This window comes from Phocoena sinus, chromosome 16, assembly GCF_008692025.1.
Source record: "Phocoena sinus isolate mPhoSin1 chromosome 16, mPhoSin1.pri, whole genome shotgun sequence".
NCBI lineage: Eukaryota > Metazoa > Chordata > Mammalia > Artiodactyla > Phocoenidae > Phocoena > Phocoena sinus.
This window is the reverse complement of record NC_045778.1, coordinates 10,882,120-10,908,903: the sequence shown is the minus strand read 5'-3', so window position 1 is coordinate 10,908,903 and position 26,784 is coordinate 10,882,120. Positions and strand designations below refer to the sequence as shown.

Here is a 26,784-nt window from a genome sequence, read left to right as displayed (position 1 = left end):
GACAGTCTGACAGTTCTTTTAAACCATATGACCCAGAAGTGCTACTCCTGGGTATTTTTACCCTGGAGTAATGAAAACTTATGTTCACACGAAAACCTCTACACAGATATTTACAGCAGCCACATTCATAACTGCCCAAAACTAGAAACAACCACAATGCTCTTCCACTGGAGAATGGATAACCAACTGTGGCCTGCCTGTACAGCTGGTAACTAGTAATCAAAAGGAACGCACCATTGATACACAGGACAATTGGGATGAATCTCAAAGATATGATCCCAATTTCAAAAGATTACATACCGTATTGTTCCACTTACATGATATTCTTGAAATGACAAAGTTGTAGTGATGAAAAACACATCAGTTTTTTGGTAGTGGGGAGTGGGGAAGGCTTGGGTTGCATAGCATGAGGAAGTGCTTTGGAAAGATGGGACTGTTTGGTATCTTGATAGTCATGTTGATTACATGAATATATAGGTATGTTTTAAAACCTATATAAGTGTTCAAATTCACAGACCTATACAGCTCTTTAAAATGGGACCAGAAGGAGAAACAAAAAATTTAAAAATCTGTTCTGTACCAGTCACTTTGCATTTTGTCTCATTAAATCCTCACAGACTGCAAGATTAGTTTATCATCCCCATATTACATGGGGATGATAAACTAATCCCCATAAGAAACTTGAAACTCCAAGATACTCAGGAACTTACCCAGTCACACCATGAAGAGTGGCAGAGCCTGGAGCCCTACCCAGACCCTCCTTGCACCTAGCACTGGGATGGTCAAGTCTGCAGGAAGTAGTTTAAGACACTGGGAAAGACAGGCTGCTCTCTTTGTTCATGTCAGTTACGTGTCTGGCTTCTGTGCACAGCCTTGCTAAGCTGGACCTGCTCAGCTTTTAGTCAAATGGACATCTCGGCAAGATCATCTGGGCTTCTTGGGCGCTGGCCTGCATATGCGGATTGGACTTGGTGATGTTCTTTGAGGTAGTGAAGATACTGAGGAAAGAACGCTGGACTAAGACCTGACTGTTTCATCTTGATCCCTTCCTATTCCTAAATGATTCTACCCACTCCCAGCAAGGTGTTGATGGCTCTCAAGCATGCATTTTAGACCCAGAGGGTATATCAACATGAACTTCAGAGAGAATGCTAACTACCTCCACAGATGTCATCCCTAGTCTAAAAGCATTAAAACAGTATTTAGTGTTAACTAGCTAGTATACTAACTTGAAAAACATGTGAAATAAGATGTAAAATGTCCATTAGGGTCAATAATCAAAGAATATAACATGTGACAGACAAAAAATTAAAGATAACTATATATCCTTCTCTAAAATTTTACCTTAATGCTGAGGATTCAAGTTAATATTTTTTCCCTTCTGGAAGACTCATCATGAAGGTGGTAGAGTAAGCAATTATCAAGCATTCATTCCCTAATGAAAACTACTAAGCCAAATTAACAAGAAAATATTTTAATGATACTTTTGTAGCACAAAATTAAACTGAGACAGGTAAGAGGAATGTGAGGGAATCTAGAAAACCATCAATTATATCGCTTTATTGTGACATAACCCAGGTGTTGAGAATGAACAGGTGTCCTATCAGCAGTCTCCATGTCTCCTCTCAAAGGCACAGTCTAGGCAATATATCCAACAAAGAGGTTGTGCTTAGGCTCCAGTCCCCTGACCTGTTATTTAAAAGTACTACAATATATGAAACCATTTATCACTGCAGATTCAAATGACTGTCTGTCTGTCTGCCTGTCTGGAGATCACTTCAATTGCTCCTCAGGCCCCTTCAGGCTGGACTTCTGATTTCTTCTTTCTTTCTGACCCTGAATTCGGTAGAGCTTCTTCCTGAGGTCCTTCTGTCGCTTCAGTTTCTCTTCTTCCTCCTTCTGCTTCACTTTGAAGTGTTCTTTGTTGTGTAGATGCCGTTGCTCCTTGGCTTTCTTCACCTTCTCACTGTGCACTGTACTCAGAGCATCCAGCAGCGCAAGGATCTGACGAGGGCAAAACCCAGAGAGCATCAGAATATTCTTACAGCTACAGCATGCTTTCCTTCTAAGTTTCAGGAGGCCTAAACACCACAGCTGATGGCATCAAAGTTACAATCAATTCATGATCCAAATGAATATTAACCTAGTGAAAATTTATCCTGAACTAGGAAATTATAATTTGCATGGAAATATAAGTAGGAGCATATTTACTTAGCAAAATACTTAAATAATGGCCTTGACCACAAAACCACCTTTGTTAAATCACTCTGTGGATACTCTGTACAACTAAGAGCGACTTGCCAGCTGTGTGCCTATTATTCCTCATTAAAATGCATAAGGCAGAGCATGACCAAACAAAAGAAGCGAAATGGACTCCGGCCTTTCTTCTAACTTCCAGATCAAGTGCCTTGAATAAGTCTGGCCCTTATCCTTTCCTAATGAAAAGTGAGAATGCAGTAAAAATGCCACGTGTGTTACTGAAAGCATTATTTTCACATCTAAATGCAACATGCTGGAAGCCGTCCATCAACAGTACCTTCCTTTCATGAGGCTCCCGTACGACAGCTGGTCTCAGTCTGTCCTTCGGAATCTTGCCTGCCTTTGCTTGGGTCTTGGGCTTGCTCTTAAATGGCAGGGCCTTCTGCAAGGCTTTTGGAATGTGCAGTGAATTAAAATGTTTCTTTTGCCTCACAACTGGCTGAAAAAGAAAAATAAAACAAAGACTGTGACATATTTATATTATGATCTATGTACATTTAAAACTTGCATAAAATCTTCTCAATGTGTTGATTTTTCCACAAGATCAGTAACACCACAGTTTGCTGACCATCAGAAATGAGGACTCAATCATCCATCAAATATATATTGCCTCAATGGGCATGCACAGCTGCAAGCAAAACAAAGGAATATATAGAATATACATATTTACAATTCTTCCAAGAAATCAACTGTGCCCATATCTACAGTATGGACGATAGGATCTCAACAGAGCAGATGAAAAGATCCAAAGTTTCTGTTAATGAAAAACTCTGGCCTTATCTTTGGGGCACTGAGATGGTTTTTTCTAGCCTAACAAGAATAACTAGCTTTTCATCTTGACTATAAACCTCTCTGGATTTAAGGACATAGTTATTCCGCCAATGAGCAGCTGAAATGCCCCCATCCCTGATTCTCATTAAGAAGTTTAACTTTATTCTGTTTCTAATAGAAGGCTGGTTGAGAAAAGTGACATTTAAATGACTAATGAAGGCAAAACTACTTCTACATTCAGTTTTCAAGCTAACCAAATTCTATGCTTAAATTGAGATGACCAAAATTCTTAACTGCCTCAGAAGTAGTTAATAAGTTGAAAGTTTTGCCCTAGACCTTTACCAAGGTCGACAACTATATAGAGAATATGTCTGCTGTATCTTTATAAATTTACTGTTAAAGACATCACCCACAATAATATTCAATACTCTCTGTTTAAGACACCAAAATATTTTAGAATGAAAGAAATCAGAGAAATCTGCTTCTCAAAAACAAGTAAGCACCACAGACTGGACAACAGGTACTATGTCCTAAAGTATATTTTAAGAGAAATTCATGGCAATGTGATTCAAATTTTATTAACTATTTTACAGAAAAACTAATGTCTGGAAAACTTCTGTTTCTAGCAGAATGGCAGACCGATACCCTGAATTACCCTCTTATTACAAAACAATTAAATATCCTGCATTAACACAAACAAATCTTGTCAAACGCATTGTTAACCTGTGAACAAAACAATGGACATTCTCAGAGACCAAAACTTGAATGAAAATGGGAATCCAGACAAGCACTGAGAACTCAACATTTTAAAATACTGATGAGGCCAACTACTGGAAAGGATGTGGAATAACTAGAACTCTGATAAGCTGTTCAAGTCTAACCTGGTATTTCAGTATACTACAGGGATCACACACTGATGTTGAACGCATGTACCCTGTAACCTGGCAATCCCACCCATGGAGATCTATAGAACGGAACTGTGTGCACATGCACACCAAACAAGTTGCATATAAGTGTTCAGGGCAGCATTTATAGTAGCCAAAAATTGGAAACACTGTCCATCAATGGATAAAACCGACATTCTCATACAATGAAATTCTACTCAACAATAAAAACAAATAAATGTCTGCTATATACAAGAACATGGATGAATCTCATAATACTGAAGGAAAGAAACCAGGCAAAACAGTACATGGTATATTTTATAAAACTCAAAAAAAGGCAGAAGTAATTTCCGTGTCAGGGGTTGGGATAGCGGCTATCTCTGAGGTGGAGGTGGGGTAGTGACTGGGAGAGGTCACAAGGGGGACTTCTACTGTGCTGGTAATTCTATTGCTTGATCCAGGCGATGGCAACTTAGGTACGCTAAAATTCAATGAGCTGTATACACTTATTATTTGTGTACTTTTCTGTGTATATGTTAACACTTCAACAAAAAGTTTATTAAAACTCTCAAAAAAACCCTCCCCCTTGCTTCAATAAGAATCAGTACATTAATGTTTTTCAAATTAATACATGTATATAGTACAAAAAAAAGTTCAAAAGAGGTATATAGTTCAAAAGAGGTGAAAAGTTTAGGTCTCCTTTCCAATCCACAGAAAACCACTACTACCACTTGTCCTGTGTTCCTTCCAAAATAGTCTGAATATACAACATGTTCATTCAAATTTAATGTTAGACTTTCTACTTGAAAATTCAAACCACAAAAAACATTACATATGAAGCTTCTGGGTGACACCCATCTACAGAGCACATGGGTGACTGACTGTACCTTATACAGAGAATCCTTGCTGGCCTTTAGTTTGATGCCATGGGAGAGCCGGAGTTGACCAGTTGTCCGCATTCCTGACCAGGTGTCTTTCTCACCAGCTGGTTTCAACAAAGATGTTACTGGGTTATAGAAGGCTGGAACAGAGACAGGATACCAAGTTCTCATAAAGACAATGTCTGGAAAGAGAGGAAATTTACATTAACATTTTCAAAAGAAGATTCATATCCATCTCGGTAAACAAAAGAACAAAATATTCACTCCAAACTTCTCCAGCTGGCTGCACAGTATTTGAAGAGAGACTTCACAAAGTGAACTACTTTTGAATAACACAAAGCTTTTACTGGGTGTGGCTGGGCGTGCTACACAAGATGCTCCAACTGGGGAGAGCTACAGCTGACGCCTGTTTCTAAAGACATAAACTACCACCTATAGTTCACACTGGCTAGAAATCAATAGTGAATGGTAGGTAACATGCTGTTAAGAACACACCACAAAGGATATTTACCACTCATCAGCAGTTTATCCTCAAAGGTGGCCCGGAAAGCTCCTTCTGGAGCCCGGAGCGCCTTCTTGATCTGTCCCCTTATTCCACTGACAGTTCGAATCACAGCACCTTCAAATTTGGCCACTTCCAAAGCAGAATTAAACATTCCCTACAGGTATATATATACATATACATATATATATTAAAAAAATACATACACACAAAGTCAGGTATTTTACTTCTTAGTTCATAAATATATCCTTGGTTAAAAAACAAAAAATAATTCATTGAAAGGTGATAAAAAATCAACTCTATTTTTCCCCCTAAAGATGGAATTACTAGGTCAAAAGGAATACAACTCTATCTTCCCTGAAATAACACTAATTAAGACTCTATTGTGGGCTCATTAACATGTTCATCACTGCTATCTTTGTAGAAGAGAAGATCAAAAAGATATTTATTGGTCTGAACTGGCCTAGATGGCCTTTGCTGTCATCTCACAGGGCTTGACTACAGTTCATATCCTATTACTTAGGTGCACACACTCAGAAAATAAAGAGACAGCAAGATAAATGCTGATGGTAGTATTACGTTATAAGAACATTTTATGATCATCTTAACTCTGTGTTTTTAATGGAAACACCCTCTACTGATGAAATTTTCAATAAATGTTGCTCAAACTACCCTCCCATGTTATATTGCTCTGTGTTACTTAAATATGCTCAGAAATCTAAAGAAGTAAACTAAATATAAAGAATATAAAATATAAAGAAGTAAACTAAAAATATGAAAGACCAAGTTTATAAAAGATTTCAAATACTTTTCTGAAAACACTAGAACTATATCTTAGACCTATATGAGAATATTTCATTCCTCTTTTAACAATATACACATTTATAAGCATATGAATATACAGATATATATATATATATACCTTAATGAATGAAGTGTTCTTGAAAATTTTATATGGAAAACCAGTTAGCTTTAATTTCTTCACAATTTTTATAGATTTATCCAGATCAAGGACAACTCCTGTGGCAGCTATCCGGAAATCAGCCTAAAAAGGAACCCCCAAAATGTGAATACAGGAATAATGTCAGCAAGAGAAGAACTACATTTCTCTGTAATGCAACAAATTACCAAAGTGCAATTCACTTACAATCACCTAAGAAAAAGTAAGAAAGAATATATGAACATGCAAAACAGTGTTTTAACAAAAGCTATCTGAAACTGTAATACATGTACGCCAAAATTGATGATATCTTGAGCATTTTCCTGAGGGTGATTTCACAGTAACACAGTTTCACAAAGATGAATGAATGAAAGGGAATATGAAGATTTGGCTACAATGTTTGAGAAATTAAATTTTGGACATTAAGGATGGATTCCATTTGCCCATTATTCTGTTTTCTTTTCTGTTAAATGAGGCCAATAAAACCTGCTCTGATTGGTCAAATGAAGACTGTGTGAACATACCTTGCTAAACCAGATTACTAGGGGGTAGTCTTATGGCTAGCTGGTATCCAATGTATGCCAGAACCTAGTCGAGTGGTTAGCTCATGGTGAGCACTGCTTAAATATTTTTAGAATAATATTAAAAAGTATAAAATATAAAAATATAAAATGTCATCAGTACCATTACAATTCTTCTATTTCCCTTTTCTCTACTCCCACACCTTACTTAAAAGGATGCAGGAAAGGGCTTCCCTGGTGGCACAGTGGTTGGGAGTCTGCCTGCCGGTGCAGGGGGCAGAGGTTCGTGCCCCGGTCTGGGAGGATCCCACGTACCGCAGAGCGGCTGGGCCCGTGGGCCATGGCCGCTCCGGAGCCTGTGCTCCGAGGCAGGAGAGGCCGCGGTGGTGGGAGGCCCGCGTACCACAAAAAAAAAAAAAAGATGCAGGAAATTTAAAAGCAAAGAGAAGTTTACTATAAATACTTAAAATGAATAATTTTCAACTTAAAGTTTCAGGTACATATTCCATAATCCAGACATTATAACTCAAACACAATCTATAAAATAAACGATCAAAGATAGTTACCATTATGCCACTGACAGACTGTATTGCCAAGAACCCAGTACCCTGCGGAGTGATAGGACCTTAAAGGAAACAGGAAAAAAAAAAAAATACAGTGAACCACACATTCTGGATTCTGCTTTACATATATACTCCAATCCAAAAAAAAGAGAAAAATCTTATGAATTGGGATTTCATGAAAGGAAAAAAGCAAAATTACAATGATAAAGCTTAAAAGATTTAAATTAACCTACAAGCAAGTTTATTCTAATCCCCTTTTACCCCAAAAGGTTGCTCCACAATGCATGTGCTGTGGGGTGTATTTCAGAAGCCTCTGTCTTCCATTGTGGTCTTCAATATAATAAAGTGGGATGGTCTGAAACCTCCTCCACCCTACAGAAAAAATGACTGGATCTCGGGACTTGAGGATTTTCTTATACCAACGATGTTTCTTCAGACGCATCTGAAAGGAGAAGAGATTTCAGTAAGATTACTGGTACAAGTATGACCAAAGAACCTCAATTGTTAAGCATACAGTGAAGGGTACCTACTTGTACATATCCAACATTGCCCTCACTATTGCCCAAACCACCCAAAATAATTGGGTAATGTGGGTCAAAGTTAAGCACGAATTCACAGGGGACGTTTTCTATCTCAATTCGGACATACATCCCAGGTCGAAAACCCTCATACTGAACTCTGGCTTCATCATCTTGATCTTCAAATTCTGCCCGGTTAAGCTATACATGAGAGGGGAAAAATAAAACAAAAACAATTAAAAACCCATAATTCTGTTACTTTTAATAAATGTAAGATTAACATTTTAAAAAAAGAGCAATTTCTAAAGAAAGGAACCATGTACAGAATTATTTAGGCTTTATCCTAATTAAAAATAATATGTTTTATCTATACAGTTTGTTCAGGATATGCCCCAACTGTTTACTTCTCTGTTGCTCCAAGCTATATTATAGTAAATACAAATAACTCTGCAAGCAGCCCTTAATGTTGGTCGACACTCTGAACTTCCCCATCCACACTTTCTTTTCTTACTCTCCCAATTATTTCACACTTTTTCTCTTTTCATCAAACACCCAGTTATCTCCTCCCTCATCCTCACTCTCAGCTGTTGACTGTTTCCTAATTCACTCAAAATTTAAGCAGCCTAAAAGAACTTCCACAGTTAGCCCCTCTACCAGGGTTTACACCCATATTCAGCCTTTTATTACAGCTCTGCGCTGTTCAATATAGTAGCCACACATGGCTATTTAAGTTGAAATTAAATAAAATTTTAAAATTCAGTCATTTAATCACATTAACTGTATTTCAAGTGGTCAGTATCAACATGTGGCTAGGTGGCTACAATATAAGACAGTAAGATATACATTTCCTTAATCACAGCACGCTCTACTAGGCAGCTGTTAGAGATTATCCATGCCTCTATTTAATGCCAACCTTTACTTGCACCCTAGATCATCCACTCTTGTTGGACTTTATTCCAACAAATCTTTCCTGTTATTTCTCTCATCTTAAAACCTTTTGACTGCACTTCCTCTCACTATTGCCCCATTTCTCTGCTTATCTTTGAAGCAAAATGCCACAGAAGTTTTCTAAAGTCTGGTTCCAGTTATGCTGCTCATATTCTCATAAATCCCCTAAAATTGTATTTGAACCAATATTCCACTGAAATGCTTGCCAAAGTCACTAAAGGTCTCCATGTTCTTAATCCAGTGGTCAATTTTGTCTTCACTGTAGTTAACACATCAGCAGGATTTGAAACAATTTATCACTTCCTTCTACAGTGGTTTCCAGCATACTGCACGTCCTCTTACATTTCTTCTATCTCCTGGGAGCTGCTCAGCCTCCACTGCTGCTTTCTTGTCTCTGCCCAGTCTCCTGAAGCACCAGTCCTGGTCCTCTCCTCTCCTGACTCCATGCTTACTCCCCAGGTCATTCCACCTATCTCATAGTTTTAAAAAGCACCCAGATCCTGAGTACATCACATTTAAGTCCCTGGCCTCAACAGCTCTCCAGAACTGACCACCTGACACTCCTCTTGTCTGAAAGGTATCTCAAACCTAACAGATCCAAACTTCATCTTCCCAGGTAGACTGACATCAATGAAAGGCTTTCCTATCTTACTGATGACAACCCAATCCCTCCAGTAAGTCATCCTTATCTTCCCTCTCGCACATCTCACATTCAATCCACCAGAAAATCCTATTGATCTACCTTTCAAAAAAAGTATAGCCAGAATTTGACTCTTTCTTTCCTCTCATCACTGCAACCCCCCACCCCCTCCCCAGTGTAAGTCATGTTAATCTTACTGAACTTGTGCCAGGGTAATCCTTTCAAGGGGTAAGCAGATCATGCATGTCTCTACTCCAAACCCCTGATGCGGGCTTCCCTGGTGGCGCAGTGGTTGAGAGTCCACCTGCTGATGCAGGGGACAAGGGTTCGTGCCCCAGTCCGGGAAGATTCCACATGCCGCGGAGCGGCTGGGCCCGTGAGCCATGGCCGCTGAGCCTGCGCGTCTGGAGCCTGTGCTCCGCAACGGGAGAGGCCACAACAGTGAGAGGCCCGCATACCGCAAACAAACAAACAAACAAACAAAAAACCCGATGGACCCCCATTTCATTCACAGTAAAAAATTCGAAGTTCTTTACAATGACCCACAAGGTTTTAGGTGATTTTATTTTATTATTATTATTTTTTGGTTGCATTGGGTTTTCATTGCTGTGCACGCACGGGCTTTCTCTAGTTGCGGCGAGCGGGGGCTACTCTTCATTACGGTGCGCGGGCTTCTCATTGCAGTGGCTTCTCTTGTTGCAGAGCACGGGCTCTAGGTGCACAGGCATCAGTAGTTGTGGCTCGTGGGCTATAGGGCACAGGCTCAGTAGTTGTGGCACACGGGCTTAGTTGCTCTGGAGCATGTGGGATCTTCCCGGATCAGGGATCGAACCCATGTCCCCTGCAGTGGCAGGTGGATTCTTAACCACTGCGCCACCAGGGAAGCCCCCTGGTGATTTTAAATTATAAATGGCCTAAAGCAAAGACTTCAGAACCAGCCTTACATTTCCTAGTCACTTCTATCAAAGGTCAGTACACACTTTGAATCACTATGTTAATGAATAACAAGAAGATACTTCTTTAACTAGATGAAGACCTTGGTTGAGCAAACCCTGTCAGCTGCATTTTCACAAATCATATACTTAATCTGCAGAAGACATGTTAAGGTATGCTCCCGTTTACAGGGATTCTTGGTGGCCCCACTTGTCAAAGCGCATCTCAAACACTTGCCATCAACTGTACACATCTTTGCCTCCTTCAGAGTCAGTTCATCAACTCAAACAGCCTGCTCAGCATCCCCGGACGGCAGGGCCCCACTATCTCCCTTTCAGCATTCCACAGACTCCCTTTATCTTTGCATCTGACCTTATATTCGAAGTATTCTCTGAACTCTGACCAAGGTGGGTTTTCAGAAAACCATCCCCAGAGAGCACTGGTATATGCATAAGCCACACAGGCCAAGAATCACGTACACATTCAAATTATTCAGTTATGGTTCCAGGGAGTGGCAATCAGAATACTAAGGCAATGCTTGCATGTAAATAAACACACTGTCTCAAATCACTACTCTGTAAGATCCTCAAAAATGGTGGCCGTGTCTCAGCCATTTCTGCTTCCGCAACATTTAATGCTTGGTACAAAACAGACACTGATATTTTTCTGGTGAATGTCTGACTGAAGAAACAATTAGATAACTGCATGAATAAACACACCTATTTGCATCTTGACCTAGGAGCCCAAACAGGAGGCCCAGAAGCAGGCAGGGAGCAAAGACCTAAACAAAGTTACGTATTCACAGCACTATTACAGCCCTGAAATGAGGCTGATAGGAACTGAGTTTTCTCACCTGTGCTTGTTTCTGCATTTCTCCTTTAAGATCATCAAAGTATGTGTTTTCTCCTTCATCATATTCTGCATCAAACATCTCTTTCAATTTTCTCTTTTTATCCAAATGCTTTTTCTTGGCACTTTCCTCTGCATTGGGGTCAATTTCGTCTTTAACTTCTTCCTCTACATCTTCAACCTTAAATTTCCAGAAGAGAAAATTTTGTAAAAATTTGTGGAGAACTTCTTCTTTAAACATTAAGGCAGATTTTAAAAGTTCTATTTGAGCTGCGAAAATCTTAGTTATGATCATGATGAAAACAAAATAAAACAGCCTTTGTCTCTAAATAACATGTACTGCAACAAGAGACATTTAGACATCTGCATTACAATTAGCCGCCATTCCTTAATATGGCTGGGAATGCCAAACATGAATAAAAATAATAGCAACTGTTCCCAACCCAGATGCTCCCAGATACTGTTCTAAAGAAATTTTAGGGAAAACAGGGAATTATTATTTTTTTAAAGCGGCACTTAAAATTAAGTGGAGGAGAATGATGGCAAGACAGTGACCCAGGAGCTAAAACTTTCAATGACTGAAGAATCATAACAAGAAGAAGAGGTAATAGGTATCACTCAAGAAAATTAACAATAACAAATAAACCAACAACTTTTGGTCTGTTCCCACCCTCTTCACTTTTAGGAAGGAATCCATCCATCTCATATGGGGCCTCTTGCAGAACATACTGACCACAGATCAAGGACCAGTGGCTGATGGCTGGCCATGGCCAGGTCATACCTGAGTATCCGGGCCTGATTTTCCCTTGTGCACGTCCCCTGTTTCCAGGTCTTCAAAGTCACCATAGAGCTCCTCTGGGAAAAGAACATCCAAATGACTCCCCTGTAAGTAGGGCCTGCATGTGACACTCTAGCACCACCCAGCACCAAGTGGACTATGTGCTCGGCATCTCAAACTTCATTTTTACTGTGCTTATTGCTACACACCCCTAAAGAATCCCGCACTTACACAGCCTTCTTTTTCTTGTTAAATTTTGTCAGTATTTCATCACCTGTTTAGGTTAAGGAAATGGGTCCAATCCACTTTTCCATATTCTATTTCAAAATGCCACTTAGCCACAAGCTATTTTTCCAGGATAGGTGATGAACATTCTGTAGTACTGATGCATACAAAGGTGGCATGCATGGCCCTGCATGTCAGTCCCCAAACCAACAGTTCAAAGAGTGACTTGAAAAGTCATGGCATGATAACAGCACATATGAAAAAGAGTCTCAACAATGAGATCAACACAGCACAACCATGTGACATACCTAGGAAAGATCTGAGATTACATAAAATACATCATTTAGAGTAACAGTAGTATCCAAAACAATGTCAAGCCCATAAGAAGAGCTCATTAATTTGTTAAGTTTAGTTATGGATCCTACCCTTAAAAGAAACAGGCCAGTTAAAACCCTGGGAGGCAACATTTAGAAAGGTATCAAAACATTTTCATATAAGAAAGAGCCAAAGAACCAAAGGACGTATAAAAGATGGGAAGATTTCATTTGTAATAAAAAACAAAAAAGGATAAAGTACTTAGGAATAATCCTAACAAGAAATGTACTAGAACTTTAGTTTCAAAATTTTTTAAGTTTTAATTTTTTTTTTTTTTTTTGCGGTACACGGGCCTCTCACTGTTGTGGCCTCTGCCGTTGCGGAGCACAGGCTCCGGACGCGCAGGCTCAGCGGCCATGGCTCACAGGCCCAGCCGCTCCGCGGCATGTGGGATCTTCCCGGACCAGGGAACGAACCCGTGTCCCCTGCATCGGCAGGCGGACTCTCAACCACTGCGCCACCAGGGAAGCCCTAATATGCTTTTTAAAGGACACATGGAGACACAACTAGGGTGCCAGTGGGACACTGGTGGGGGCCCTCAATGCCCAAGGTGACGGGAGGAACCCCAGAGCGTCTGGGTAGGACATGGGGGACTGAGAGGGGAGGAGAAGTGGAGGTCGGACAGGAATGGCACCCCTGAGGGGTGGCTGGGATGGGGGATGGGTTCCCACACCTAGAGGGATCCTCAGGGGCTCGGAGGATCAGGCATTTCCCCTGTCCAATTGGGCCCCAGGAGGCCTGCGGGGCTCCCAGGCCAGGTCCTCCTCCCTCCAAGGCCCCCTCCAGTCCGCGTTGATCCCAGGGGCATAGGAAGGAGGTACAGGGAGGAGAGGTGGGATATTGGGGCCCTCCAAGACCAGAGGATCAGGGGAGGTGCCGTGGGCGTTTCCCCCACCCACTCGGCCCTGGGAAGTCTGCTGGGCTCTCAGCCTAGTCATCCGTGCTCGTTCTCCAGGGTCCCCTCTGGCCTCATGGGTCCTAGGGGTGTGGGAGGGAGGGAGGAGGGGGTAAGAGGAAAAGAGGTAGACAGTGCGGGGGAACCCTCTAAGACCAGGTCAGAGGAGGTGTCACTGGTGTTTCCCCAGCCCACTTGGGCCAGGAGGCCTGCTGGGCTCCCAGGCCAGGTCCCCAGCCCTCTGAGGCCCCCTCCAGGCTGCACTGGTCCTAGGGGCATAGGAGGAAGGGAGGAGGGGGGAAGAGGGAAAGAGGAGGAGAAGTGGACAGGGGAGACCCTCTGGGGCCGGGGGATCAGGGGAAGCACCGCAGGCATTTCCCCTGCCCACTCAGCTCCAGGAAGCCTGCTGGGGTCTGGTCCCCTGCCTTCCGGAGCCCTCTCCTGCTGTGTGGGTCCTAGGGGCATGGGGAGGGGTGGGGGTGGGGGGGACAAGAGAGGCCAATGGGGAGGGGTCCTCTGGGATCGGAGGACTAGGGGGAAGGCGTCTAGCATTTCCCCTGCCCACTCAGGCCCAGTGAGCCTGCTGGGGTCCTGGACCTGGTGCTCTGCCCTCCAGGGACAGAGGCACTCCTGGCACCTCCTGCTGTGTTGAGCCTAAGCCCCAACCCCCACCACCCCACAGGGCCTGTTCCAGCCCTGGGTTCTAAGCATAGGCCCCACCCACCACCTAAACCCTGTCCCTGCATAAGCCCCACCCCCATAGCCAAGGCCTTGTTTGGCTTTTTTTTTTTTACTCCTCTTTTTTACTACTGCAGTTTTCTTTTACCTTCTGGTTGTTGTTTGATCTATATTTTTCTTTTTTTATTCTTTCTAACATATCTGTTAGTTTTCTAATCTTATTTTATTTTCTCTTTGTTATTGTTCTGCTCCTTTTTTCCTTTTCCTTTTTTTTTTTTTTTTTTTTGCCACTCCACATGGCTTGCAGGATCTTGGTTCACAAGCCAGGGGTTGGGCCAGAGCTCCTGTGGTGGGAACTCTGAGTCCGAACCACTGGAGTAACAGAAAACCTGATACCCCAGGGAATAGTCATCAGAGTAAGGTCTCCCAGAGGTCCTCATCTCAGCACAAAGACTGAGCGCTACCCAACAGCCTACAAACTCCAGTGCTGGAAGCCTTAGGCCAAACAACCAGTAAAATAGGAATACAAATCCCACCCATTAAAAAAAAAAAAGAGAGAGATGATAAAAAAATATGTCAAGTGTCAAGATGAAGGAACAAGGTAAAAACCTAAAAAACCAAGTAAATGAAGAGGAAATAGGGAAACTACCTGAAAAAGAATTCATAGTAATGATAGTAAAGATGATCCAGAACCTCAGAAATAGAATGGAGGCGCAGACTGAGAAAATTCAAGAAATGTTTAACAAAGAGCTAGAAGAACTAAAGAACAAACAGAGATGAACAACACAATAACTGAAATGAAACATACACTAGAAGGAATCAATAACAGAATAACTGAGGCAGAAGAACGAATAAGTGACCTGGAAGACAAAATGGTGGAAATAACTGCCGAGGAGCAGAATAAAGAGAAAAGAATGAAAAGAATTGAAGACAATCTCAGAGACCTCTGGGACAATGCTAAATGCACCAACACTTGAATTATAGGGGCCCCAGAAGAAGAAGAGAAAAAGAAAGGGTCTAAGAAAATATTTGAAGACATTATAATGGAAAACTTCCTTAACATGGGAAAGGAAACATGGGAAACCACCCAAGTCCAGGAAGCACAGAGAGTCCCATAAAGGATAAACCCTAGGAGAAACACACCAAGACACATATTAATCAAACTAACAAAAATTAAATTCAAAGAAAAAATATTAAAAGCAGCAAGGGAAAAACAAAAAACAACATACAAAGGATACCCATAAGGTTATCAGCTGATTTTTCAGCAGAAACTCTGCAGGCCAGAAGGGAGTGGCAGGATATACTTAAAGTGATGAAAGAGAAAGAAAAACCTACAACCAAGATTACTCTACCCAGCAAGGATCTCATTCAGATTCGACAGAGATATCAAAAGCTTTTCAGACAAAGAAAAGCTAAGAATTCAGCACCACCAAACCAACAACAAGTGCTAAAGGAACTTCTCTAGGCGGGAAACACAAGAGAAGAAAAAGACCCACAAAAATAAACCCAAAACAATTAAGAAAATGGTAATAGGAACATACATATTGATAATAACTTTGAATGTAAATGGATTAAATACTCCAAACAAAAGACACAGGCTGGCTGAATGGATACAAAAACAAGACCCATATGTATGCTGTCTACAAGAGACCCAATTCAGACCTAGGGACACATACAGACTGAAAGTGAAGGGATGGAAAAAGATATTCCATGCAAATGGAAATCAAAAGAAAGCTAGAGTAGCAATACTTGTATCAGATAAAATAGACTTTAAAATAAAGACTGTTACAAGAGATAAGGAAGGACACTACATAATGATCAAGGGATCAATCCAAGAAGAAGATATAACAATTATAAATATTTATGCACCCAACACAGAAGCACCTCAATACATAAGGCAAATGCTATCAACCATAAAAGGGGACATCAACAGTAACACAATAATAGTAGGGGACTTTAACACCCCATTTACACCAAAGGACAGTTCATCAAAAAAGAAAATAAGTAAAGAAACACAAGCTTTAAATGACAAAATACACTAGATAGATTTAATTGATATCTATAGGACAATACACCCGTAATTGGCAGAATAGACGTTTTTCTCAAGTGCACGCGGAACATTTTCCAGGATAGATCACACCTTGGGTCACAAATCAAGCCTCAGAAAATTTAAGAAAATTGAAATCGTACCAAGCATCTTTTCTGACCACAGTGCTATGAGACTGGAAATCAATTAAAGGAAAAAACCTGTAAAAAACAAATACATGGTAGCTAAACAGTGCACTACTATATGACCAAGAGATCGCTGAAGAAATCAAAGAAATAGAAAAAATACACAGAAACAAATGACAACAAAAACATGATGACCCAAAACCTATGGGATGCAGCAAAAGCAGTTCTAAGACGGAAGTTTATAGCAATACAATCCAACGTCAAGAAACAAGAAAAATCTCAAACTATCTAACCTTATATCTAAAGCAACTAGAGAAAGAAGAACAAAGAAAACCCAAAGTCAGTAGAAGGAAAGAAATCATAAAGATCATAGCAGGGTGGGATAGGGAGGGTGGGAGGGAGGGAGATGCAAGAGGGAAGAGATATGGGAACATATGTATATATATAACTGATTCATTTTGTTGTAGGGCAGAAACTAACACACCATTGGAAAGCAATTATACTGCAATAAAGATGTGAAAAAAAAAAGATCATAGCAGAAATAAATGAAATAGAAATGGAGAAAACAATAGCAAAGATCAATAAAACTAAAAGTTGGTTCTTTGAGAAGATAAACAAAACGGATAAACCTTTAGCCAGACTCATCAAGAAAAAAAGGGAGAGGACACAAATCAACAAAATTAGAAATGAAAAAGAAGAAATCACAACTGACAAAGCAGAAATACAAAGGATTTTAAGAGACTACTACAAACAACTATAACCCAATAAAATGAACAACCACAAAGAAATGTACAAATTCTTGGAAAGGTACAATTTACCAAGACCGAACCAGGAAGAACTAGAAAACATAAACAGACCTATCACAAGTAATGAAATTGAAACTGTAATTAAAAATCTTCTAACAAACAAAAGTCCAGGACCAGATGACTTCACAGGCGAATTCTATCAAACATTTAGAGAAGAGCTAACATCCATCCTTCTCAACCTCTTCCAAAAAATTGCAGAGGGAGGAATACGCCCAAATTCGTTCTACGAAACCACCATCACCCTGATATCAAAACCAGACAAAGATATCACAAAAAAAGAAAATTACAGACCAATATCACTGATGAATACAGATGCAAAAATCCTGAACAAAATACTAACAAACAGAATCCAACAATACATTAAAAGGATCATACACCATGATCAAGTGGGATTTATCCCAGGGATGCAAGGATTCTTCCATATGCACAAATCAATCAATGTGATACACCATATTAACAAATTAAGAAATAAAAACCATATGATAATCTCAACAGACGCAGAAAAAGCTTTTGACAAAATTCAACACCATTTATGATAAAAACCCTCCAGAAAATGGGCATAGAGGGAACCTACCTCAACATAATAAAGGCCATAAATGACAAACCCATAGCAAACATCACACTCAATGGTGAAAAACTGAAAGCATTTCCACTAAGATCAGGAAAAAGGCAAGGATGTCCACTCTCGCCACTCTTATCCAACATAGGTTTGGAAGTCCTAGCCATAGCAATCAGAAGAAAAAGAAATAAAAGGAATACAAATTGGAAAAGAGGAAGTAAAACTGTCACTGTCTGCAGATGACATGATACTATACATAGAAAATCCTAAAGATGCCACCAGAAAACTACTAGAACTAATCAATGAATTTAGTAAGGTTGCAGGATACAAAATTAATGCACAGAAATCTCTGGCATTCCAATACACTAACAGTGAAAAATCAGAAAGAGAAATTAAGGAAACATTCCCATTTACCAATGCAACAAAAAGAATAAAATACCTAGGAATAAACCTACCTAAAGAGGTGAAAGACTTGTACTCAGAAAACTAAAAAACACTGATGAAAGAAATCAAAGATGACATAAACAGATGGAGAAATATACATGTTCTTGGATTGGAAGAATCAACATTGTGAAAATGACTATACTGCCCAAAGCAATCTACAGATTCAATGCAATCCCTACCAAACTACCAATGGCATTCTTCACAGAATTAGAACAAAAAAATTTTACAATTCGTATGGAAACAAATGACTCCAAATAGCCACAGCAATGTTGAGAAAGAAAAACAGAGCTGGAGGAATCAGGCTCCCTGACTTCAAACTATACTACAAAGCTACAGTCATCAAGACAGTATGGTACTGGCACAAAAACAGAAATATAGATCAATAGTACAGGATAGAAAGCACAGAGATAAACCCACACAGACTAGTCACCTAATTTACGACCAAGTAGGCAAGAACATACGATGGAGAAAAGACAGCCTCTTTAATAACTGAAGCTGGGAAAAGTGGACAGCTACATGTAAAAGAATGAACTTAGAACACTACCTAACACCATACACAAAAATAAACCCCAAATGGATTAAAGACCTAAATGTAAGACCAGACACTATAAAACTCCTACAGGAAAACATAGGAAAACACTCTTTGACATAAACCACAGCAAGTTCTTTTTTGACCCACCTCCTAAAGTAATGAAAATAAAAACAAAAATAAACAAATGCGACCTAATGAAAGTTAAAAGCTTTTGCACAGCAAAGGAAACCGTAAGCAAGACGAAAAGACAACCCTCAGAATGGGAGAAAATATTTGCAAGTGAAGCAACAAAGGATTAATCTCCAAAATATACAAACAGCTCATGGAGCTCAATATCAAAAAAAACCCAAACAACCCAATGAAAAATGGGCGGAAGACCTAAATAGACATTTCACCAAAGAAGACATACAGATGGCCAAGAGGCACATGAAAAGCTGCTCAGCATCACTAATTATTAGAGAAATGAAAATCAAAACTAAAATGAGGTATATCACCTCACACCAGTCAGAATGGCCATCATCAAAAAGTCTACAAACAATAAATGCTGGAGAGGGTGTGGAGAAAAGGGGACCCTGTTGCACTGTTTGTGGGAATGTAAATTGATACAGCCACTATGGAGAACAGTATGGGGAGGTTCCTTAAAAAACTAAAAATAGAACTACCATATGACCCAGCAATCCCAGTACTGGGCATATAGCCTGAGAAAACCATAATTCAGAAGGACATATGTATCCCAATGTTCACTGCAGCACTACTTCCAATAGCCAGGACATGAAACAACCTAAATGTCCAATGATAGATGAATAAATAAAGAAGATGTGGTACATATATACAATGGAATATTACTCAGCCATAAAAAGGAATGAAATTGGGTCATTTGTAGAGATGTGGATGGACCTAGAGTCTGTCATCCAGAGTGAAGTAAGCCAGAAAGAGAAAAACAAATATCATATATTAACACATATATGTGGAATCTAGAAAAAGGGTACAGATGAACCTATTTGTAGGGCAGGAATAGAGACGTAGACATAGAGAACAGACATGTGGACACATTGGGAGAAGGAGAGGGTGGGACGAATTGGGAGATTAGGTTTGACATAATTACACTACCATGTGTAAAACAGATAGCTACTGGGAACCTGCTGTATAACACAGGGAGCTCAGCTTGGTGTTCTGTGACAACCTAGATGGGTGGGATGGGGGAGGGTGGGAGGCCAAGAGGGAGAGCATATAGGTATACATATAGCTGATTCACTTCACTGTACAGCAGAAGCTAACACAACACTGTAAAGCAATTTTACTCCAATAAAAAAATAAAATAAAATAAAGGACACATGGAATAACCTTAGCTAATGCTTTTAAGTGCTTCACATACCAGGCAGGCACTGCTCTAAGTGTTTTACGTGCCTTAACTATATTCTTCAACATGACTCAACGAAGGAGGTATTATTAATGTTATCTACTGAACAAGTAAAACCATCATGTGTTTGGAAAGGAAGCCTCAATATCATGAAGACTCTAATTCTCTCTTTTACATAGTAACTGATTCACTTTGTTATAAAGCAGAAACTAACACACCATTGTAAAGCAATTATACCCCAATAAAGATGTTAAAAAAAAAAAAAAAGAAAGAAAATAAAATAACCACCAAGGAGTTCCAGTCTGGAAAAGATGGTGTAGACATATCTCCTCTGTTCGTCCTGACTGTGTATAACCATCAACTCCAGAAACGATGCAAGAGCACAAGAGACAACCAAAGGAGAACTCTGAAAGGTGGAAAGACAAAGATGGGCTGGTGAGCGTCCCCATGACCAGAGGAATGACATAGTGGCCTATGTCTCACTATACCACAACCCACAGAAAGGCAACTTAGGGCCACCATTTCCCAATCCGCAAGTGGCAACAGAAGGCAGCCGCAGAATGAGATAGGCCCATTCTTCCTTCAGATTGAACCAGATCTCACCAGCAATCCAGGTAAACTGGGTATCCCACTGACAGCAAGTGATGAAGGAAAGTGCTAGCCTTCCCAACGAGCTTGAATCTCCTTTCCTCCACCAAGATGTACCAGGTGCCCAAGGGTTATCAGCAAGGAGGGATTCCACCAGGCGTGAGACTCTCCTCTTCCACCTTAAAAACAATATGCGGGGCTTCCCTGGTGGCGCAGTGGTTGAGAGTCCGCCTGCCGATGCAGGGGACGCGAGTTCGTGCCCCGGTCCGGGAAGATCCCACATGCCGCGGAGCGGCTGGGCCCGTGAGCCGTGGCCGCTGAGCCTGCGCATCCGGAGCCTGTGCTCCACAACGGGAGAGGCCACAACAGTGAGAGGTCCGCATACCGCAAAAAACAAAAACAAACAAACAAACAAAAAAAACAATATGCGTCCAGGCAGGACCAAGCAAAGGAGATGCCCCCAGAACAAGCAAACTGGCCCCAGAGGCCAAAACAACTTTCCCCAACCTAGCCACACTAGGTGGCCCAGCCTAGGGAAGCTCCTCTGTTCCCCCCAGGTAGCACCAGCAGGAACCAGCAGCACCAGCAGGAACAAGTAGCACCAGATAAACCAAGTACAGCAAAACAGTACCACAAAGGCTCTGAAATTAAATTGTCATTGGAACCACAGCCCATGAAGTAGACCAGGGCCTGTACATTAAACCTAAACAGGATGATCGCCTGCTAAAATTTAAAAATTACATAGGACCCAGGGTCACCAAATAAAATGTGTGGCTACAATAGAAAATCACCTGTCATACCCAGAACCAAGAAAATCATCATTTGAATGTGAAAAGACAACTGAAAACAACACTGAAATGAATCAGATGTTGGAACTATCTGACTTGTACCTTGAAGCAGCCATTATAAATAAAATTATAAAATCCGAAAAAAAAAATCCTTCAACAAGCAACTATAAATCTTACAGCAACAACCAAAAAACTGAAAACCTCAACAAGAAATTGAAGAACAAAATGGAAATTATATAACTGAAAAATACAGTAACAGAAATTAAAAAACTGGCTACATGAGCTCAATAGTAAGAGTAGAGATGAAAGAGGATGGACTTAGAGAACTTGAGGCCACATAATAGAATTCATTCAGTCTGAACAACATAGAGCAAAAAAAACAAGTGAAGAGCACCTCAAAGACCTGTGGGACAGAAACAAAAAAATCCCAACATCTGTATCATCAGAGTCTCATAAGGAGTCTGGAGCTGAAACAAATAATGACTGCAGATTCCTAAATCTGTTGAAAGACACAAACTTACAGATTCAAGAAGATGAGTTAATCTCAAACAGAGTAAACCCAACAAAATTCACACCAATCAAACTTCTGAAAACTAAAAACAAATAAAAAATATCTGAAAGCAGCCAGAAAGAAATGACAGATTACCTGTAGGCGCACACCAAGTAAAATGACAGCCTATGTATCTATTCTTTATAAATGAAGAAGGAAACAGACATTCTCAGATGAAGGAAAGCTACAGGAATTTGTAGCTACCATACTTACCCTTAAAAAATGGCTAAAGGAAGTTCTTAGGCAGAAAGGAAATTATAAAAGGAGAAATCTGAGACCATCAGAAACAAAAGAAAAAGAACAGAAATATGGATACACCGAACAGACTATCCAGCTTATGAATTTGTAAAATCATATTTCAGTCAAAAAAATTATATCACTATCTAATATTCAAGCCAATATTTAAAAGTGGGGAAACTACAACAAACTACTAAATATAACAAAAAAAAAAAGCAAACTCATAGATACAGAGAACAAACTAGTGGTTACCAGTGGGAAGAGGGAAGTGGGGAGGGCCAATAGAGGGGTAGGGAATTAAGAAGTACAAACTATTAGGTATAAAATAAGCTACAAGGATATATTCCCCGTACAACACAGGGAATATAGCCAATATTTTATAATAACTATAATGGAGTATAACCTGTTAAAAGTGTGGATCACTATATTGTACATCTGTAACTTACATAATAATAAAAAAAAACCTTTTTAAGTGGGGAAGATAAAAGGGCCTAAATGGAAGAAAAGTTTCCACATGTTACTCAAAGTGGTAAAATGATGGTTAACAGTAGGTGTAATATTACAATATGTATACAGTCTATTTTGACCACTTCTAATCAACATTGTATTGGAAGTTTAAGCCAGTGTACTAAGACAAGAAAAATAAGTCATCCAGATGGCACAGAAAGAAGTATAACTGTCTTCATTCACAGATCATATATGATGGTCTTTGTTACACAATGGGCAAAAATTGCAAATTCCATGTGATAAAGGATTGTATCAAAAGTAATTTAGAATTAAACTTCAATAATAACACACAACCAAAGTAAAATAATGGGCAAAAGATTTGACACTTCACTGAAGAAACACAGATGGCAAATACACATGTGAAAAAAGGCTCATTATCATTAATCATCAGGAAAATAAAATGAGATACCACTCTAAACCTTAAAAAGTGTCTAAAATTAAAAAGACCAACATATCAAGCACTGGCAAGGATGTGGAGCAACTGGAAGTCTCATAAAGTGCTAGTGGCAATGCAAAATGGTACAACCACTAAGGAAAACAATTTGGCTATTTCTTAAAAAAAATTAGAACTACATCTACCATATGATTCATTTAGTCCACTCTGAGATATGTACCCAAGAGAAATAAATGCAGTTGTTCATACAAAGACTTGTAGAAGAATGTTCACAGTAGCTTTATTTGCAATAGCCCCAAACTGGAAATAACATAAATGTCGATCAAAAGGTGAACAGATAAACAAACTGTATTGCATTATACAATGGAATACTACTCACCAATAAAAAGAAATTAACTACACAGCAATAAAAAGGAATGAAGATGCAACAGCATAGATGAATCTCAAAATGATTATGCTGAGTACAATAAGTTAGAAAAGACTGCATACCGTATGATTCCATTTATATCAAATTACAGAGGATACAAACTCTTGTATAGTGACAGAAAGCAGAAGAGTGGTTACCTGGTAATAGGGAAAGGACAGAAGGGAGGGATAACAAGTGGCATGAGGAAACTTTTGGGGTGAAAAGTATGTTCATTATCTTGATTGTGGTGATTGTATACTCATGTCAAAGCTTATCAAACTGTACACTTTAAATATGTGCAGTTTACTGTATATCCATTAAACCTCAATACAGCTACTATAAAAGACACAAATCCACCACACTTTCTTTTGGAAACGGAAAAGATGATTCTTAAGTTTCTGTGGAAAAATAAGTAAGAGAATAGTCGGAAGAATTCTAAAAAACCTAGCAGAGACAGGGAGAGATAGGAACCAGTCATACCAGTTTTAATAGTTGGTGTCTTAATAGCATACTATAAAGCTATATAAGGGTTTTAAACATAGCAATGATGAATGAACCAACAGAAATCAATGACATAAACTAGAAAAGTCCAAAAACTTTTTTCTATATCTATCAATTAAGAATATGACAAAAAGAGCATTTTAATCAGTTGGGAAAAGAACAAATAGTATTGGAAAGAACCTGGTGGCCACCTGGGAAAAACTCTATCTATGCCTCTCAACTCACACTAAAATAAACAGCAGATGAGTCGGTGATTTAAATGCTAAAAAAAAAAAGGAAATCAGGAAGCACTAGAAAAAACAATGGAAGATTTTTCTTCTCCTTTTTCAGATTTTTTTTTTTTTTTTTTTTACAAAAGACCTTTTTAAGTATAAGACAAATCTCAAAAGTCATTTAAGGCAAAACTGATAAATCTAACTTCATTAAAAAAAAAAATTCCACATGAAAGAATCATAAAGTTAAAATACAAATGTTAAAATAAGGGGGTTAAATGTGGCACCTCATATCACAAAAGACTTATTTCTCTAATATATAAAAAATTCTTGTAAGTATGAAAAAATATCAACAATAACCCAATAGAAAATGGGCAAAGCATATTCAAAGACAGTCATGGAAGGAAATACAAATGGCCCCCTAACACACAGAAAGGTGCTCAAACTGGCAGAGACCCAAGATTTTGTTAGTGCTCCGTTCATTAATTGTGACAAATGTACCATCCATATGTAAGATGATAATAATCGGGCAAACTGGGTGTGAGGTATGTGGGACCTCTGTACTATATTCACAATTTTTCTCTAAATGTAAACTATTATAAACTTTAAAAAAATAAGCAAAAGACTTAAATGGATACCTCACAAAGGAAGATATTAAATTGGCCAATATGCACATGAAAAGATACGCAACGTCCTTAGTCATCAGGGAATTATAAATTAAAACCACGAGATACTATTTCACACCCACTAGGATGTGAACTGAAATTGTCATCCACTGCTGGAGTTCCCTTTGAAGAACTGTGGGGCAGTTTACTTTGTAATCAACCCACAGAGACAGGATGAACCTCCCACCCAAAATATGGTTTGCATATTGAGACAGATGACACACACATGAATCAAGAGGATATGGAAAGATTTATAATTCACATAATGAGACTTTTTGGGGAGAGTTGGGCAGACCTCCCAAGCTAGTTCAAATACAGCTTGGGAGAGCGGGCGGAAAAGGAGAATAGCTTGAGCTATTGGTAGTTAGGAGGTGGTGGGGCTTTGGTGACAGCTGGAGTGTATATGGTTTGAACTCCCTCCTGATGCCAAAAGAGGAGGAACTTGGCTTTTTTATCAGCTTGTCCAGATGTAGGACAGAAAGGGGGACAGAACAGGTGGGGCTTAAGAGCTGTCATCAGTCTAACATTAAAAATGGAGTCAAACTCTGTTAGTTTCTTATCAAGTTGGTTGTCCATCTACCCACCCCATAGCTCTGCCATTCTACTCCTAGGTATTACCAAGGAGAAATGAAAACCAATTTCCACAAAAAAAGACCTATACGTGAATGTTCAGAGCAGCCTTAATTGTAATAGTCAACTACTGGAAACAACCTAAATGGCCATCAAGAGAAAAATGGATAAACAATTGGCATACCCATGCAACAGAATACTTATTCAGCAATAAGAAGAAACAAATTATAATATGAATGAACCTCAAAAACAGTATGCTAAGTAAAAGAATCTACAGACAAAAGAGAGTATTTTTAATATGTAATTCTAGAAAAGGGAAAACTAATTTATAGTGAGAGAAAGCAGATCATTGGTTGCCTTGGGACTGCTGTGATGGTGGGAGTAGGGACTGACTGCAAAGGGGCATGAGGGTTCTTTCTGTGGTGATGGAAATACTTTATTTCTTGATTGTAATGGTAGTACATGAACATATACAATTGTCTAAACTAGCCAAATAAGAATATTCTTAAAACAGGTATACTTAACTGTATGTAAAACATATCTCAACAAGGTTGATTTATCAAAAAGTAAAACATTGTGTTGAGGGAAAGAACCCAAACACTAAAAAATACATACTGTCTGACTACATCTGTATGAAGTCCAAGATCAGGCAAAACAAATCTATGGTGACAGAAATCCAAAAGTGGCTGCCTGGGGTAGGGGGTGGGTGCTGACTGCAAAGGACACAGACAAACATTTAGGGTGTGACAGAAATGTTCTTATTCTCGTTTTGGGTGATGGATATAAATGTATGTAATTGTCAAAATATATTAGGTTGAACATTAAGCTATACCTTAATTTTTAAAAGTGCTTTCCTTGAAAACAAAACCAAAAAATTCCTTTTCTAATCCTACAACTAACAAAGACAAGAAAAAAAATCAAAACTTTAAATTTTTTAATCATGAGAAAAATAGTAAAATGAAAAATCAATCCAAAAGTTATGGATCTAACAAAATAGAGAATGTGCAAATCTAACTAAAACACACAAAAAAGGAACAATGTTAGAAATGAGAAAGTGCAAATAACAGATGAGCGCTTTATTCTGTTATAAATTCAAAATTTCACTGAAAGTCTTGTCAGAAAATATTATGAAGAATATCTCATGGGCTTCCCTGGCGGCGCAGTGGTTGAGAGTCCGCCTGCCGATGCAGGGGACACGGGTTCGTGCCCCGGTCCGGGAAGATCCCACATGCCACAGAGCGGCTGGGCCTGTGAGCCGTGGCCGCTGAGCCTGCGCATCCGGAGCCTGTGCTCCGCAACGGGAGAGGCCACAGCAGTGAGAGGCCCGCGTACC

General features: G+C 39.4%; 1 protein-coding gene across 7 annotated transcripts in view; it reads right to left on the bottom strand.

Annotated features, from left to right (window-relative positions):
• Window positions 1-1,458: 1,458 nt before the first annotated feature.
• BMS1 (BMS1 ribosome biogenesis factor) overlaps window positions 1,459-26,784 on the bottom strand; it is a 46,018-nt gene continuing 20,692 nt past the window's right edge. For 5 of the 7 annotated variants that reach the window (XM_032608828.1, XM_032608829.1, XM_032608832.1 and 2 more), the window contains 10 exons: window positions 11,991-12,064; window positions 11,214-11,390; window positions 7,852-8,040; window positions 7,583-7,763; window positions 7,325-7,383; window positions 6,220-6,342; window positions 5,307-5,454; window positions 4,802-4,977; window positions 2,537-2,698; window positions 1,459-2,004 (listed from right to left, as the gene is read on the bottom strand). In XM_032608828.1, the coding sequence (XP_032464719.1) occupies window positions 1,774-2,004; window positions 2,537-2,698; window positions 4,802-4,977; window positions 5,307-5,454; window positions 6,220-6,342; window positions 7,325-7,383; window positions 7,583-7,763; window positions 7,852-8,040; window positions 11,214-11,390; window positions 11,991-12,064 (1,520 nt within the window). In that variant the 3' untranslated portion in view covers window positions 1,459-1,773. The remainder of the gene's footprint in view (window positions 2,005-2,536; window positions 2,699-4,801; window positions 4,978-5,306; window positions 5,455-6,219; window positions 6,343-7,324; window positions 7,384-7,582; window positions 7,764-7,851; window positions 8,041-11,213; window positions 11,391-11,990; window positions 12,065-26,784) is intronic. The other 2 variants (XM_032608834.1, XR_004346270.1) reach the window with 2 other exon arrangements.